The sequence below is a fragment of the Anopheles nili genome, chromosome 3 (assembly GCF_943737925.1).
Source record: "Anopheles nili chromosome 3, idAnoNiliSN_F5_01, whole genome shotgun sequence".
Taxonomy (NCBI): domain Eukaryota; kingdom Metazoa; phylum Arthropoda; class Insecta; order Diptera; family Culicidae; genus Anopheles; species Anopheles nili.
Window position 1 is genome coordinate 35,528,766 of NC_071292.1, and position 14,546 is coordinate 35,543,311.

Sequence of the window (14,546 nt, forward strand, 5' to 3'; positions counted from 1 at the left end):
CCCTAAGCACACCAATGAATACTTCATCCCGACTGAACGCAGTACAAACAGAGAAAGTTACCGAGTAAGATTCCCAAATGTGAGTTTTTATCAAACAATAAAGATTGATTGTTCAAATTTGCTATTGAATAATCGGCTTTATAAAGATTGCGATGTTGTTGATTTCCCATTTTGATTGTGTAGGTGGATAATTTTGAATTCTCAAACTTAACGGCTCATTTCGATTCAACTCATCCACCTGTTGCAGGAGCGCGTTTGGCGCCGAACCAACACTGCAAGCAGCGGCATAAGTAGCCATAGTCATCATCGACCCCCACGAGAATGCGACAGTGTGCGTGAGGTTTGAATGCGTTACCGTTTGCTGGATAAGGATTCGCGTCGCGGGCTCCTTCGATGGTGCTTGTATTTCAGTCAGTCTATAAAAGCACTTGTAAGCTTCGTGCAGGGCGTTAGATTTGTTCACAAAACGCTCGAGTGCGGAGTGCGGAATTAGAACCATTGCGCTGCGCTGGCCGCGTGGAAAAACGAATAGCGTCTGATCATCAATTCGGCAGCAGAACCGCAACGTACACATATTTTACCCGCGGCGCAACGGAATAACTGCACCCGTTAAAGCTTAACACGTGGGGCAGCGCAAAGCGGCGATTTTTAAGATCTCAACCAGCTGATAGGGTTTGTGGAAAACTCCCGCAACATGATGGATGCAATCGTGCATAATTGATCGCCAACGCCGACCAACCGGAAGTGTTGCAGTGAGTGGGTTTTAGTGTTTGCCGTGATTGTGACAAATTCGTTCGTCATAGTGCATTATTCCGCTGCCGTCGACAACAAGAGTTTAGCCGATCTGCACGTGGTTTAGTGCACCAACGCGTGCCACCGTTGGGGAGAGAGAGAGTGTGTAGATTTGTGAAGAACTGCACCTGTTCCTTCCGTTTGCCATTGAAAATGCGTAGAATTCTTCTCCAGATTACCATCTGCTTGGTTTTGATCGGGACACCGAACGTTTGGTGCAAATTGTCCAGCTACAAATCGATTGTGCCGCCGGTGAAGATGAAAACCGATGAGATCGCCAAATACTCGGAAGTGAACTATGACGATTATCCGGTAAGGTTCACACATTCCTTGGGAAGATACAACACACCGAAGATCGACAGGGAAATTCGCTCGTGTTTTTGATAACATAAAAAATAACGTTTTCTGGGTGCCCTTTTGGGAAACTCCAACATATAAGGCTCACGGATGGAAAACGTGAAATGGCGCAATGAAATCAATCCACTACACCTAACCGTGTGAATTCGATTGGCACCTGAAGTGTCGCTCTATTTGGCATTTTAAACATGTGCTCAACGACAATATGATGTTTACGCACTTGATGTACAATAACGCGAAGGCTTGATAAAAATATGATTTATGATGTATGCCTCAGCATTGCCTCTCACGTATGCGGCACTCATGTATCTGTGCTATGTGCGAGGCCAAATAATGTATAGCAATGTTGCAAATAGCTAACTTTTGCAGTTATGATATGGAACTCAGATACAATTCAGATCCAGACGGATCAGACGAAAACCAGATTCAATTAATTTATTGTTCTTTGGCATCACCAATGTCCGAACATTATTTTATTTTGCTTTATTGTTCATAATATCACTTTATAAAAAATTTCGTCCGAAATAACATAAAGATGTAGTTAGGTTACTATATGAAGAATAATATAATTGCTTTAAATTTAGTTCATACCATCAATTGAATGTTAAAAGTTTTCAATTGAAAAAGCAGTTTCAAATCATTACAAAAACATTAAAAATGTTTCCATATTTTTGAATTAGTGATGATAATTATGTACACTATGCAGATGATATGGAGTTTTGAACTTTTTGGTAGTAATTTAAAAATCATCAAAACGTTTCAGAGACTGCTGAGCTACACGGACTAGATCTAGACAAAAATTGATTAGCTTTAAAATAACCGTACGATCTGATGCTTCAATAATTAACAGAAACTGATACTGTCAGAAAGTTTGTGTATTAAACAATTGATACTGCCTTTGCTATTGGTACAGTAGGCAACTCTCTCTCTGGCAAAACTAATTCCAGCTGGATTCATCAATTTCTAGAAAATCGATCTTCAAAGTTGAACGTCCTCACATAAACCTTCCCGCGGTAGGCGGGGTAATTAGTTTTCTAATCATATCTTGAAGAAAAAAATGAATCCGTGCGAAACGTTGCACAATTTGTTAATATGCATGAGAACAAGTTGTGTATTTTGGTAACTGATTTTTTTAGTAATGTATTAACCCTTTAGTCTCTACTCATGGTACTTGACTATTAAAACTTTTTGAGTTAAAGCTCAAAAAGTTTCTCGCGTAAAGCTGCATACTTCTTTCGTTGATTGTTTATATGATTTGATTTATTCGATCTTGATTTGATTCGATCTTTTCAGGGGTACACATTCGGTTTTAAATTTGAAGCTTTGTTATAGAAAGCCGTTTTGTTTGTGTAACAATAAGATGAGCATCGTATCGGTGATTACCAATGCGACTTGCTTTAACACTAAAGATCGATGAAAACCCTTCGCAAAGTACCAATCAAACTGTGGCTTAAACTCTCGTTTGCAGATGGTAGTACCGAAGCGAGCGGCCATGTTGCTGGACCGGCTTATGGTGGCCCTACACCACGCGCTGGAAAAGGGCGACGGTGAAGATGGCACCGGACGACCCATCAACAAGGTGTACCGAGATGGTCGCTACAGTGGCAAGCCGACGGTTTCACTGGCACCGGCCAAAATACCGCCACCACCGAGCAAAACGGAACAACTGATGAAAAGCTATTATGCCGGTAAATTGAGCAACGCTGGCTCGCGGCTTCACCCTGTGGCCAGGTTAACGGGTTTTCAATCACTCCACTTAATCTTGACCGCCGAGTGGAATCCTTTGACGGTCGGAATCCTTTGACGATCCTTGTGCTTGTTCACCTCTCTTCGACAGAAGCGGACGCGGACGCGGATGCCGAGGATAGGGTGGTGGCCAACTCCATACCGGATGAGATCGAGGACATTGAAGCGCGGAAGGAGCTGCTGGACGAAATGGTAAACTAGAAAACTGTTTGCAAATCTGTGTCTGTGAGTTTGTACCGGCGGTGAATGGGAACATTCGGTCCGCTTTGCTAATCGGCGTCGATTACGTACTCTACCTCGCTTGCTGCCACGTTCTTATGGATCATCTTCGTTGTCGGCCATTTTTTTCTTCACAGATGGACATTCAAACCCGCGGGACCGAGGACAAAACGAAGAAGGGCAGATACTGGAAATGCTATTTCAATGCGGTCAGTTGTTTTTAAAGCAAATCTTCGATCACGTCGGTTGGGGCGATTCTGCAGTTACTTGCTACCAATTACAAAGCCAGAAATACAGAACTGCTGAGTGCCCCGTGAATGCTGCAATACGCAATACGCGAAGAGCGACTGACAAATGCACAATCGCGTAAAACTGCATTTAGCTGGTAAACGGTGCTGGTCTAGTTTATTCCAATGCAGGTGCCCCGTGTGGTGCGTAGAAGAGCCGTTTCCTGTGTCACAAAGTGAACGCTAACTGTAATTTCTTCAATCACCAGAAACAAAAGAAGCAAATTAATTGTATTATTAAACTTATTGGTACTGATCATATAACTACGAATCAATAAAGTAAAATAAAGTAAACATTCAGCGCGTGTACTCATGTTCATTCAGCTTGATTGATCGGTAAGTGAACCTGGAATAGGTGTTTTAAAAAATATAAATAATATAGCAAAAAGCTTAAAACAAAAATAGCTCAAAAAGTCATTCCAGTGCCTTTGAAAGTCTCGGAATTGCTTCTAATTCATGTTAAAATTTCTTCCTTATTTTTTTTTCGTATTCTATTAATGCCTGAAGTAAGGGGACTGACCCCTGGCGCTAATATCAAACTACTTCTGAAGGTTCTAATAGCTTCTAAAATTCAAGACAGCTCAGAAGTCCCAACTTCTCATCTTTATTTAAGAACTGGCACGTATTCAAAAGCGTGGTAGTTCATGTTTCCACTCTGCACGACGAGAACATGACGGAATAAGAGTTGAATAGCATGTACTATGTAACATGCAGTTTTTAAACTTATAACAGAACTATCTCAAACATGTCTATATTAAACATTTTTTTCATTAAATATTAAGCCCATATTTTCAGGATTCTATTAATCATTTCTTTGACGATCACTATCTAATGCTCTCTGTGTTTGAGTACGAGTATCACGAGATATATTATCGTAAAAATAAAAAGCGATAAAAGTATATTTGTTGTGTGATTTTTCATTATTTTCAAAATCACGGTGCCCACTGAAATACAAACCATATTTCAATTCTGCTCATGAACAGTTCGAATCGGCCAAAAGCATATCTTTATGTAGTAATTTCTGCTGGTCATTTAGGAAAGGTCGCTGGCTCGTACTCTTTGTTCGATGATTGCGACTATAAAATGTCTTACAGCAGAATTCCTATCAAGCATACAATGGATTAAGTGCTTTGAAAGATGCTCACTTAAGTTGTACACCATAATACAACTGCAGTAAAATGCCACACGCGGTCGAGCGACCAGAGCCGTTACTGATTTCACTTCGCTCAATTCGACGTATCATACAGTCGACATTAACCTGTCGTGTTCTACATTTCCGAACCTTGAAAAGCCACGTTATCAGCGCAAGGTCACCGCTTAGTGGAAAGCTTTCCATGCTGTGCTGACAGCTTTCTAAAAATTCGCATCGAAAAAGCTCCACAACATCAAGCTCCGCGAAGGACACACTTTCATGAAAGCTCGGAAAAACAATGATGAAGAAAATGCCCCTTTTCCCGCGGGTGTCTTGAAGAGGTGCCGTTTAAGAGTCTACGCTCCACTAGCAGGACGATTACTTCCAAAACCGAAAACACCTTCGAGGAATGATTAAATTGAATGTTTCCCCAAATGCCCCACCGCCGGTGTCGCAATGATTTTCGATTTGTTTCGAAACACAAACTGTAGCTCGTCGCCTCGGGGCACACCGATATTGATTAGTCACAGCGCTAGGGCTGGCATTTGGCGAATTTACGCGAATCGGTTTTCGGTTTCTCAATTACTATCCCGAAATCCCCCTGGTGCTGCCGACTGAACTATGCCTCTTGTCCGTAGCGGCTTAAAAATATCCTAACGAAGTTGCGTTCGGCCAAATAATCCTGCCCGGCTGTTGTTTTTGCCAACCAACCGGAGTGACAATCGGTTCCATAAAATTCAATTACAAGATTATAAAAATTGTCTGCGTGCACCTTTGTCGCGGCCCTGTTTTTTTTTTCTCATGTGGTGGCAGGACGATTGACGCAATCGTTGCGGGCAGAAAGGACACCTCTCAAGCTGTGCCGCATCATTTTGTTTCCCGCACAAGATGACCAACGGATGACTCCCACAGCAGTGAGTTCGGAAAGACGTTTTCCACGAGCCGGTCCTGTCCTGGGGAACGGGAACGGAAACCGAACCAATCAACCCGGCCACCGGCAACATAAGTGAAAGATAGAGTTTCAGCCGGTTGCGGGTGCTTCTTGCGTCAGGGTTCGTTTGATGTAGCTTGCACTCAAGTATGTGCAGCTTCGTCAAAAGCTCATGTCCCTTCTCTCCCTCCCCAGTGGGGAATCCGGTCCGTTGTGTAATGCGTTGATTAGCAATTTGCTTTACGTAAGAAAGTCTCGGCCCTCGAGTGGTATTGATAGAATGCGAATACGATCAACCCCTTTTCTAACCCCTTGGGAAGCGCCTTTTCCACCCGCTAATAGCTCATTAGGTCTGATGTGGTGCGAAGAAAAATTAAATTTACCAATCCGCCCATAAATATTTCCCAAACGCCCCACAACGCAAACGCCGTCATCTCGGATAACCCGAGCAGCTGGCCAGGAAGCGTTCCAGCCTGTCCTGATCCTGGAGCCTAGTGAAGAAAGATAATGCTCGCACGCCTACCAGAGCACGCAAAAGAGTGCGAGGTCGATAAAAGCACCTGGAGGTGGCGAAAGCGTTTGATGAATGATAAAGCCAACGCCGTACGCCGTGGTTGGTCGTGGAGCATAAATTATCGTTGCGTATTAATTAACTGGTGTCTCATATAGCACTCTGTTAAGGGCTGGGAAAATCGCACGGTCGCCCATTGCTTACTCACCCACTCACCACCGTCAAGTCGTCATAGTTTATCGGGTTTTTGCCAAAAATTGACGCAAGATTAGATCGTCGTTGATTAATCATCGCACGCCGCTGCGAAAGGCTTCAGGTTTTTGCTCCATTATTCTACGCCGGCTACCTTCCGCATGTGTGTAGGTGTAAATGTGTGTGGCATTTACTAACCCCCCCCCCCTCCTTTTTGGAGTTATTTGCCCCCTCGCCAATGTTTGATCCCAAACACCGTAGAAAAGCGTACCAAGGGGGTTGGTAAATGAAAGAAATGTGTTTTCTATTCATTAGCCAATAAAAATCCCGCTCGTACTTCGCATTGGCGCGTGAACGCACGTTCCAACAACGGCAATGGCGTCATGGTTCGCAACTTATTTACAACGAAACCCAGCTCAAGGAAACAACGCCCCATAGCTGTTTCGCGCAAACCAGCGGTACAAGAAAACAAACAAAGCAGTAGTTGTTGTTTTCGACTCGACGCAAAAGTCATCCAGGGATTTTGCAACCCGCACATGGAGCCGCCTGGTGCGTTTCGGCAACCAATGCACGCTGGCACTGGCAATGCAGTTTAATGTGTACTTACGGGGGCAGGAAATCGAGCGAGCCTTTCCACGCCAACACAGCAAGAATGTGGAACACCTCCCACCTACGTGGCCTGCTTGCAAGCGCGGCCTACATCAATCTAAATATCTCTGGCATATTGTTGAAAACTCAAAGTCATGCCAGCGCTTGCTTCATTGGCGTTTCAGTGTCCGGACCGGGTCAATCAGAACCGTATCAGATGCGATGCGTTGGGATGAAAATTCAAAGTCACGTTTCTTGCATTCCTAATGCCCCTACCGGCAGGACCAGGCTGCTGATAAAACGGCGTCAATGTTGTCGCCCCGGCGGCGGATGTAAAGGTTGTCAACGTGCAACGCTATCGAAGGTTGCTTGCGAATTTTCTCTTTTTTGCTGGGCTAATGATCCGAATGAAAAATCCGACACAGAAAGGCGAGCGAGTTTTGGTGAATCTCGCCAGGGGTGGGTGATGTAGTTGGGGGGGTTTAAGGAACTTTTGTGCCAGTGGCACAATGCCTGAAGGGCCCGCCATCGCCATGAAGGGTTGCCACGGCCACGGAGGTCCTTCGAGTGTTTTCGCGTCTCAGCTACGCGTCATCACGTCATGGTTCGACATGCCTTCATGCAAAATTTGAATAATAGCTAAAAATTATGCTTTTTTTTATCGAAACACGTTTCAACAATCGATCGAACTACGTTTGATTTTACTCAGGAGTGTCCTGTTGGGAAGGATTTGCTTGCAACATTCATCCCAACCACTTGTGCCCGGTGATAGGAAACATATTTCTCTACTACACCTCACAAACACGTGATGGCTCGAGGCTAGTGAGCATCAATAATCGGCTTAAGGTGTCTCCGAGAAAACACACCGAAATGAATAAAACAAACCATTGACCCACACAAACTGTGCTTGTTCCGACGTCGAAGTAACCGGGATCAGTTCATAACCTAAATACAATGTTGGAAAATTAGCATCAAACTACTTGCCAGCCTTGCGCAACGACTGTTTTTGTGGTGCAAATTGTACCGCACAGCCGTTTCATTGGACAAATGCCCCATTTTCAGGCCAGAAAGCTGCGTATGGCGAGCATTTCATCCGAATGCAAGACCCGCTGAGGACGAGCAATATTGTTGCATGCACTTGTTGCAGCGTCTCGCAAGCGCAGGCCAAAGGGAGCTAACAAGACTCATCATCGCGAGCCACCTTCTGGGCCAGTTTCATCCCACGCCCAATACCACTTACCGCCAAAGGGCCACAAAGGAGCTTTTCGCGCGCGTCACTGAATAGTAGGCGATCGCAGCAAACGGGTCCGTGCGGATTTGTCTCATCATCGGTCGTTGTGCGAAAGACAGAGCGAGAGAGAGAGAGAGAGGGAGCGACCTGAATGCCCCAAATGCTACCAACCTGCTAAAGCAAGACAGAGCGAGAAAGAGAGAGAGAGTGTGTGTGAGCGAGCGAGATAGCACACAGGGTAGTAGGAAAATTGTCATCCAAGGAGCCATGCGTGCGACCGTTCTGCGCCTCGACGACGCACCGACGGAAAACTCCGACGGGTAAGCGAGGCCATGCAAGGGGACGGTTTGTATAAATATTGTAACGGCCGCTTCCGGATCGCTCATACCGCAGCAGACTCAGTTTTGGAACGCAACAGTTAGCTCGGCAAACCTCGGTGGCCTCGTGCATTGCTCCTGTGAGTGCTGTCAGCAGTGGTCCCCCCAAAAGTGATCCTTTCGACCAAGTGAAGTCTTCTTCTGGTGAATGTCGTGCCGGTTCGTGGATTGTCCCCGGTGTTAGCAGGCTTTGTCAGTGCGAACGACTGCTTCTACATTCTAGATCAAACATGTGAGTAGAGCTCTGTATCTGTTGCGGTTGTGTTAAGAAGCGTCGAGGACTTGATTCCGGGACACACTCCGTACGCGCCCGTACGTCCTGTAATGGATAGACGATGTCTCGATGCCTTGCACTTGGGGTTTAGATATCGAGCACTGAGGGCAAACTGCAGGACACTAGCGCTGGGGGTGAGCGTAGTTAAATGCATTCACATGTGGCCGTACAGAGCGCCGGAACAATGAAACCGTATTAGCGATGGTATTTGGTTAGGTCAAGTGCACAACCCAAAGAGGGGATTGTTGATTGATTTGTTGGGTGTGTTGATCGTAAAATCCATTACGAGCAGCTTTATGCCTTATTGGCCGTTTTTTTATGACCTTGGTGTGCGAGGGAAACTGTGTCACACAGTTGCTAATTAAAACGGATACAATGCTCCTTACTTTAGGTCTATAAATTAGTCAAAAAAAGCGAGGTTTGTCAGGGAAAAATGTCTTCCAACAATTGAATAGCTGTGCTGACATCAATCGTGCAATCTAGCAAATTATTTATTAAATACGACAAATGATGTACTAACAACGTACTGGAACATGTGAGAATTATTTGTTCGCTTATGTATGTTGTTTTTGAGCTTATTGCGAACCTACAGATATAACTTACATAAATAAAGCTGCACATATAACATACAGTATATATTTACTGTGACGGTAGTTTGGATTCACATGGATGATAATTTATATTGCATTAATTGTATTGTATCAAACGGTCTGATACAATAATTCATAATAATGTGGAACAATTGTTGAGCATATTCTGAACTATTTTGAAGTTACAACTGGTCCAGAATCTTATTGATTAGCGTAAATTAATTTAATAACATATGTTAATTATACAATTTTATTTGTAAGCTACGTACTAACTCATTTTTAATTCAATTGGACTCATGATACGGAACATATGTTGTTTCTTGATGATCGTATATCGATGAGAAATCGACTCAAATCCTTTTCAAACATGTGAATGCATCGTTGAAAAGATTTCCTGAGCCATCATTTTCTTTGATTAGCATTTATAAAAAATTTATATTTATTTGACTTACTGCAATGAGCATTACTATTTGTTAATTGGAATTAGGTTAAATTCCATTCAGCCTTCAATCATGCTTTAATGCTCACTACCAAGAACGCCACAGCTTTTAGCATATGGTATGCAAATGTTGAAAATATGCCGTCTATGGTGGACCGAAAACTGGAAGGTACATTAAAATATCATGTGTCAAGGAAAGTAAAATATTAACCAGGGACGTGTTCCTGTTTCCTTCACGCTCCTTGTAAGTCCATGCACAACGCAAGAAGACATCGTAGCGTGTGAGGATAGTCTGCGTATCACCTGCTTACCTTACCTTTTTTGCCATCCTTCCATGGTTATCGTTTAATGTAACCACGCAGAAAGAAACGCATGGTGTAATGAAACCCCTTTTTTTCGTAAAAAAAACACATGACCCATGCCACCGACAAACCCAGCTGCATGTATTCTAATCGAAAAGATGACTTTTTAATTGCCTTCAAATGCCTTCCGGTTCCAAAGTCCCATCGGAATCCTTGTTACATGAAACGATTTGCTGGCATCCGCATCCCATCGTCCTGGGCCCTGTCTCTGTCCCTGTCCATTGCTCGGGGAATCGATTCTTTTAGTGACTCGTACGCCCACCCACACCCAGCACCTTCGTCAATCACATTGACAGCTATCAACAGGTTGAGGTCAGCAGTTATAAAAAAGAGGGACCATCTTGCAGTCCATCTATTCATACAATTTCGCACGAAGAAAGAACGAACCCAACCGTTAAAAGAACCCCAACCGACGTCAGAGCGAGAGCATGTGTCGTCATAACGAGATTTGGATTAAGTCTGCTTGTTATGCGTCACCATCTGTAGCTTGAGTTGTGTGTGTGTGCGTGTGTGTTTTTTTCGTTTTGCCATTCGTTTATAATTGTCTTGGCAGGGATTGATTTAAATGCTGGTTAGGCAACGAACTACAACGCATTGCGAACGGTGTGGCTAATGTGGTGTGTGATTTCAGCATCTTTTCATCACTTTGTTGAACATTGCAAAAGGGGGTCTCTTTTGACCTACTTCAATAATTTCTTAATCCACGACGCATCGACTCAAGACGCGACGTATTTTTAACTCAAGACGTCTCCCTTTACAAAGTGTCCTTGTTGGAACGGATATATTCATATTCCTCCGCCGAACCAATTTACTCATTAGAACGCCAACTTTCTTCATTAATCTGTGATGGCTCGTGGGATGGATCGTGCGCTCACTTTCCAGCCATCTTTCGTATGGTTATGCGAACAAATTAAACGACACATGGACAGGAGAACGGTTGCAGGTTTTCGTCGGGGGGAATAATTAGCTACACATCGCTTGGCAATTGGGAGATAATTACATCGTTCAAATTACCACAAAAGCGACCCACAACAACCGTCGTACGGCGTTTTCTTTGCTTCCACCGATCGGTGGTTGTTGAATGCCAGTCTCCGAGTGAAAAAGGTGAAGTTTGCCCCTAATTTTTCGCTCCACTGAGTACGAAATGCCATGCGCTATCGTATTCAATCGTCAGTTTGCTACCATCACCGGGAAATCGGGGCCCTTCGAACCCTGACCAAGTTCAATGATGGGATTTTTTTACTGTTGTTTTGTTTTAAGTTTTACTGTGAAACCAACTCCCGCCGATGGAGACGCCTGGTGGTTCCTACCCGGCCATGATTAATGGGACACAATGAAGAGGAAAGGGCAACCTTTCCGAGGAGGGAAGTAAAATTAGCATTCACTTAGTGGGGTCTTCCAGTGGAGGAAAAAGAAAAAGAATGCGCCAAACAATACACAAAAGAATGTGAAAAACAATACCACACACAATGCAGCAGCAGCGGCAGCAGCAGCAACAGCCGGGACAATCGAACTGTCATCGGCAGCTTCTCGCAAGCCCAATGATGCCTGTAATCGACAGCAGCTCATCCAAATGGCCACGGCCGACGTGGGAATGAATGCGGCCAGCACACCGTGGAACAACCCCGGTTCTCATTTCCCTTTTTTTTTTTGAGCCGGCGGTGGCATTTCCAGAGAAGGAAAAACACTGCACGATCTTGGTGAGGGAGGGATTCTGTTATTCTTGCGACCGGGTTTTGCGTGAAAGTGAACCGTACGTGGGCCGTTGCTCACGTTAATTAGGTGACAGGTGACCCTGAGTCAGCTGACCGCTGCCGCTTGGGGCGACGTTTATGTAAGCGGTAATGTGTTTTTGTTAGGCCAACACTATGGGATGAACAGCGGCTCGTTGGCGTCGTAGGTGGCTACGGAACGGAGTGCTAAATACACATTCCGTGAAGTGTGTTTGTCGTGTAACCATGCAAAAAGATGGATGGTTAAGCTTCACTTCTACAGCTACGAGCTACATATGCTCTTTCAGTTGGTGCTTTGGTTAGATCCGCATTTTGTCAAGCATTTTAAAGTAAGATCGAAAGTTAAAGAAAAATACATTAATTCAATAAAATAATCGATAGATTAGGAGCAAGATAGATGTGATGAAACCATGAGAAGAGAAACGATAATGCAAATAATACCATTACAGGAAAAGGAAGTAAATATTTCCGCACATATTTCAATGGCATCACAATTAAATAGGCGCTTCCTTCACATACATTTTTAAAGCTTTTACCACGCTTTAAGTGACGCACAAAAAATCCATGCCATACACAAGCCCTAGACAACAGCAATGATAACATGAAGAAGTAAAAAAAAGGAAATCTTATCCTGCTAACACCATCATAATGCAAAAGGATAAAAATGGCAGCATAAAAAGACCACCACCAATTTCTCCGGGCATAACTCCTGCTCCGTGACGCAACCGCGAAAGCTTTCCCGCGAACGCGTTCAAGGATCCTTAATCCTGGCAATTCAGTGCCGCTTACACCTGATAAATATTAATCTTTATGAAACTACATCATCAATCGGCAGCCGCGGGTGGAATTTCAATTTGCTTGCATAATCTCGGCCCCACTGGTGATGCCCGTTTTTCCTCTGCTGCAGCATCTTCAGTTGCGTCCTGATGACGGCGGCACAGTTTGCGTTACGATGCAACAGCTACACCGCAGAATTAATTGTATTTTATTTCCACCACCTCACGGAGCTGTTTTCTAAATTTAAGCAACCATTTTCTACCGACCTCTCCCCACAGACCGTACGACGCAAGGACATTGCGGTTGTCACGCAGCTCCACGCCAAGGACAAGGACAAGGACCGGAAGCAGCGAAAAGTGCAACCGAATCTTGCCCTGAAAGTAGGCCCGACTCATCCAAACATCCCACTTCCACACCGCACACCCATGGCTGCTGCTGTGACGCTTTCGCGACAGATTCTCGTCGTGCTGGCGCTGCTGTTTGTCGTGAAGCTGGGCTCAGGTCGACCGCAGAATGCAATCGATAATCAGGTAGGTGCTTGCGGTTTTTTCCACCGCACAAGCGTCCAGGGCAGCTTGTTGTTCTTCAATTTGTGTAATTTTATTGCCGACGTTGTTCGATGTCCACCGATGCTTTTGCCCTTCATTGCCTTTGCTGCTGTTGACCTTGTAAATTTGTTGCTGCTGCTGAACGATGCGATGCGATGGGATGTACGTTTTACATTCTATTTACTGTTTGCGCCCCATAAGAAAGAAAGAAAACAGGTGCTAAATGCATTTCGCCCAGCCAACGTGTGCGGCGTTGCAGCGTCGTCGAAAAGCTATCATAACTCCCACTATCGCGGCCTGTTGCGGTGCGGTGGCCGTAAAGGTTCGCCTGTCAACATAAATTCCGAGCACATAAACAAGCAATCAGTATGGAAAGGAGCCGGAAATTGACGACAAGTGGTTTGCCGCACGTAAGCGGCTCTCGACAAACGAGGGAGATGACAAACGATGGCCAACTTCCTCGGTCGGTCGGCTGAAAGCGTTCGCATCCTCGCCATCTTGAGCCGGAAAGGATGCTTCGTTTTACGCGCACCGTAATCGTGCTCGTTTCGATGAGCTGTGATTTATCGTGTTAGCGGCGTCGATACGCCGTCGGATCTTGGCTGATGGGATCATTCGCCAAGAGCAAGCTGGAAGTCTTGCGCTCCTTCACTTCACTTGGCGCGTGGCGTGTCGATGCAACACGCAACAGGTGTTTCCGTAATTCGCTCACTTTCCTCTGTGGGCGTGGGGAGGATGGGATTTTTGCATCCTGTAGCAAAAGGGGGAACAATAAACGCTTCACGTCGAAAGCTTCTTTGTACAAATGTTCTGTCAAAAGCGGGTGGAATTGCCGTCGCAAAAGTAGGGATAGTCGTTCATATGAACCATCCAAATTATCGACACAATTGACGTCTTTTCCAACATAAACGAGAACTTCAGGTTTCTATTTTATTGCTTCTGCTGTGCTGTCTGTCTGCTTGTCTAGAAAGCGGCCCCGTTTTGTGAAATATGAGCCGCGAAGTTGATGGTGGTCTGATGGCACCCGCTTTCGCATGAAATATGCAAAACCACCCCCGAAAACTCTTACATCCCCATCGCTAAATTGTCTCTCAAAAACTCACGCTGTTCCAGGACCTGCCCGAGATAAACCCGAACGAGCTGCGAAAACTCTACACAAACTACAACTCGTACGTTTCGAACCAGCTGGACAACTATGGGCTGGATCCGCTGCAGCTTCAGCTTCTCGCCCAGTACGCCCAAAGCAAGTAAGTTCCCGCGAGCGGTGGGGAAGGGAAACACACACCCTCATTTTGGTTTTTCTTCATTCCCTTCGTCTCATCAAGTGCCATCAGTGGAGGAGGTGGCAACGGATGGGATCAGCTGTACCGTGCGCCGGAAATGAAGCGCCAAATCCGATACCGCCAGTGTTACTTTAATCCCATCTCCTGCTTCAAGAAGTAAGCTCCCTTCTGGTTGCC

The 14,546-nt window shown here is 44.9% G+C and overlaps 2 protein-coding genes across 2 annotated transcripts; both read left to right on the forward strand.

The window, feature by feature from the left end:
- Positions 1–945: 945 nt before the first annotated feature.
- Positions 946–3,338, forward strand: LOC128725539 (uncharacterized). The gene is made up of 4 exons (XM_053819292.1): positions 946–1,104; positions 2,618–2,837; positions 2,987–3,087; positions 3,252–3,338. Exons 1-4 carry the CDS (start codon positions 946–948, stop codon positions 3,336–3,338), a joined length of 567 nt encoding a protein of 188 aa, XP_053675267.1.
- Positions 3,339–12,963: 9,625 nt separating this feature from the next.
- On the forward strand, positions 12,964–14,546 carry LOC128726672 (uncharacterized). Its single transcript, XM_053820493.1, has 3 exons — positions 12,964–13,068; positions 14,200–14,333; positions 14,412–14,546. Exons 1-3 carry the CDS (start codon positions 12,964–12,966, stop codon positions 14,527–14,529), a joined length of 357 nt encoding a protein of 118 aa, XP_053676468.1. The 3' UTR covers positions 14,530–14,546.

Excerpts from the sequence above, each read along its gene's own strand:
- LOC128725539 (XM_053819292.1), top strand. The coding sequence starts at position 946 with ATGCGTAGAATTCTTCTCCAGATTACCATCTGCTTGGTTTTGATCGGG. Across the intron at positions 1,105-2,617 it reads TGAACTATGACGATTATCCG|ATGGTAGTACCGAAGCGAGC; the intron begins GTAAGGTTCACA and ends TCTCGTTTGCAG. Across the intron at positions 2,838-2,986 it reads GATGAAAAGCTATTATGCCG|AAGCGGACGCGGACGCGGAT; the intron begins GTAAATTGAGCA and ends TCTCTTCGACAG.
- LOC128726672 (XM_053820493.1), top strand. The coding sequence starts at position 12,964 with ATGGCTGCTGCTGTGACGCTTTCGCGACAGATTCTCGTCGTGCTGGCG. Across the intron at positions 13,069-14,199 it reads AGAATGCAATCGATAATCAG|GACCTGCCCGAGATAAACCC; the intron begins GTAGGTGCTTGC and ends ACGCTGTTCCAG. Across the intron at positions 14,334-14,411 it reads GCCCAGTACGCCCAAAGCAA|TGCCATCAGTGGAGGAGGTG; the intron begins GTAAGTTCCCGC and ends CGTCTCATCAAG.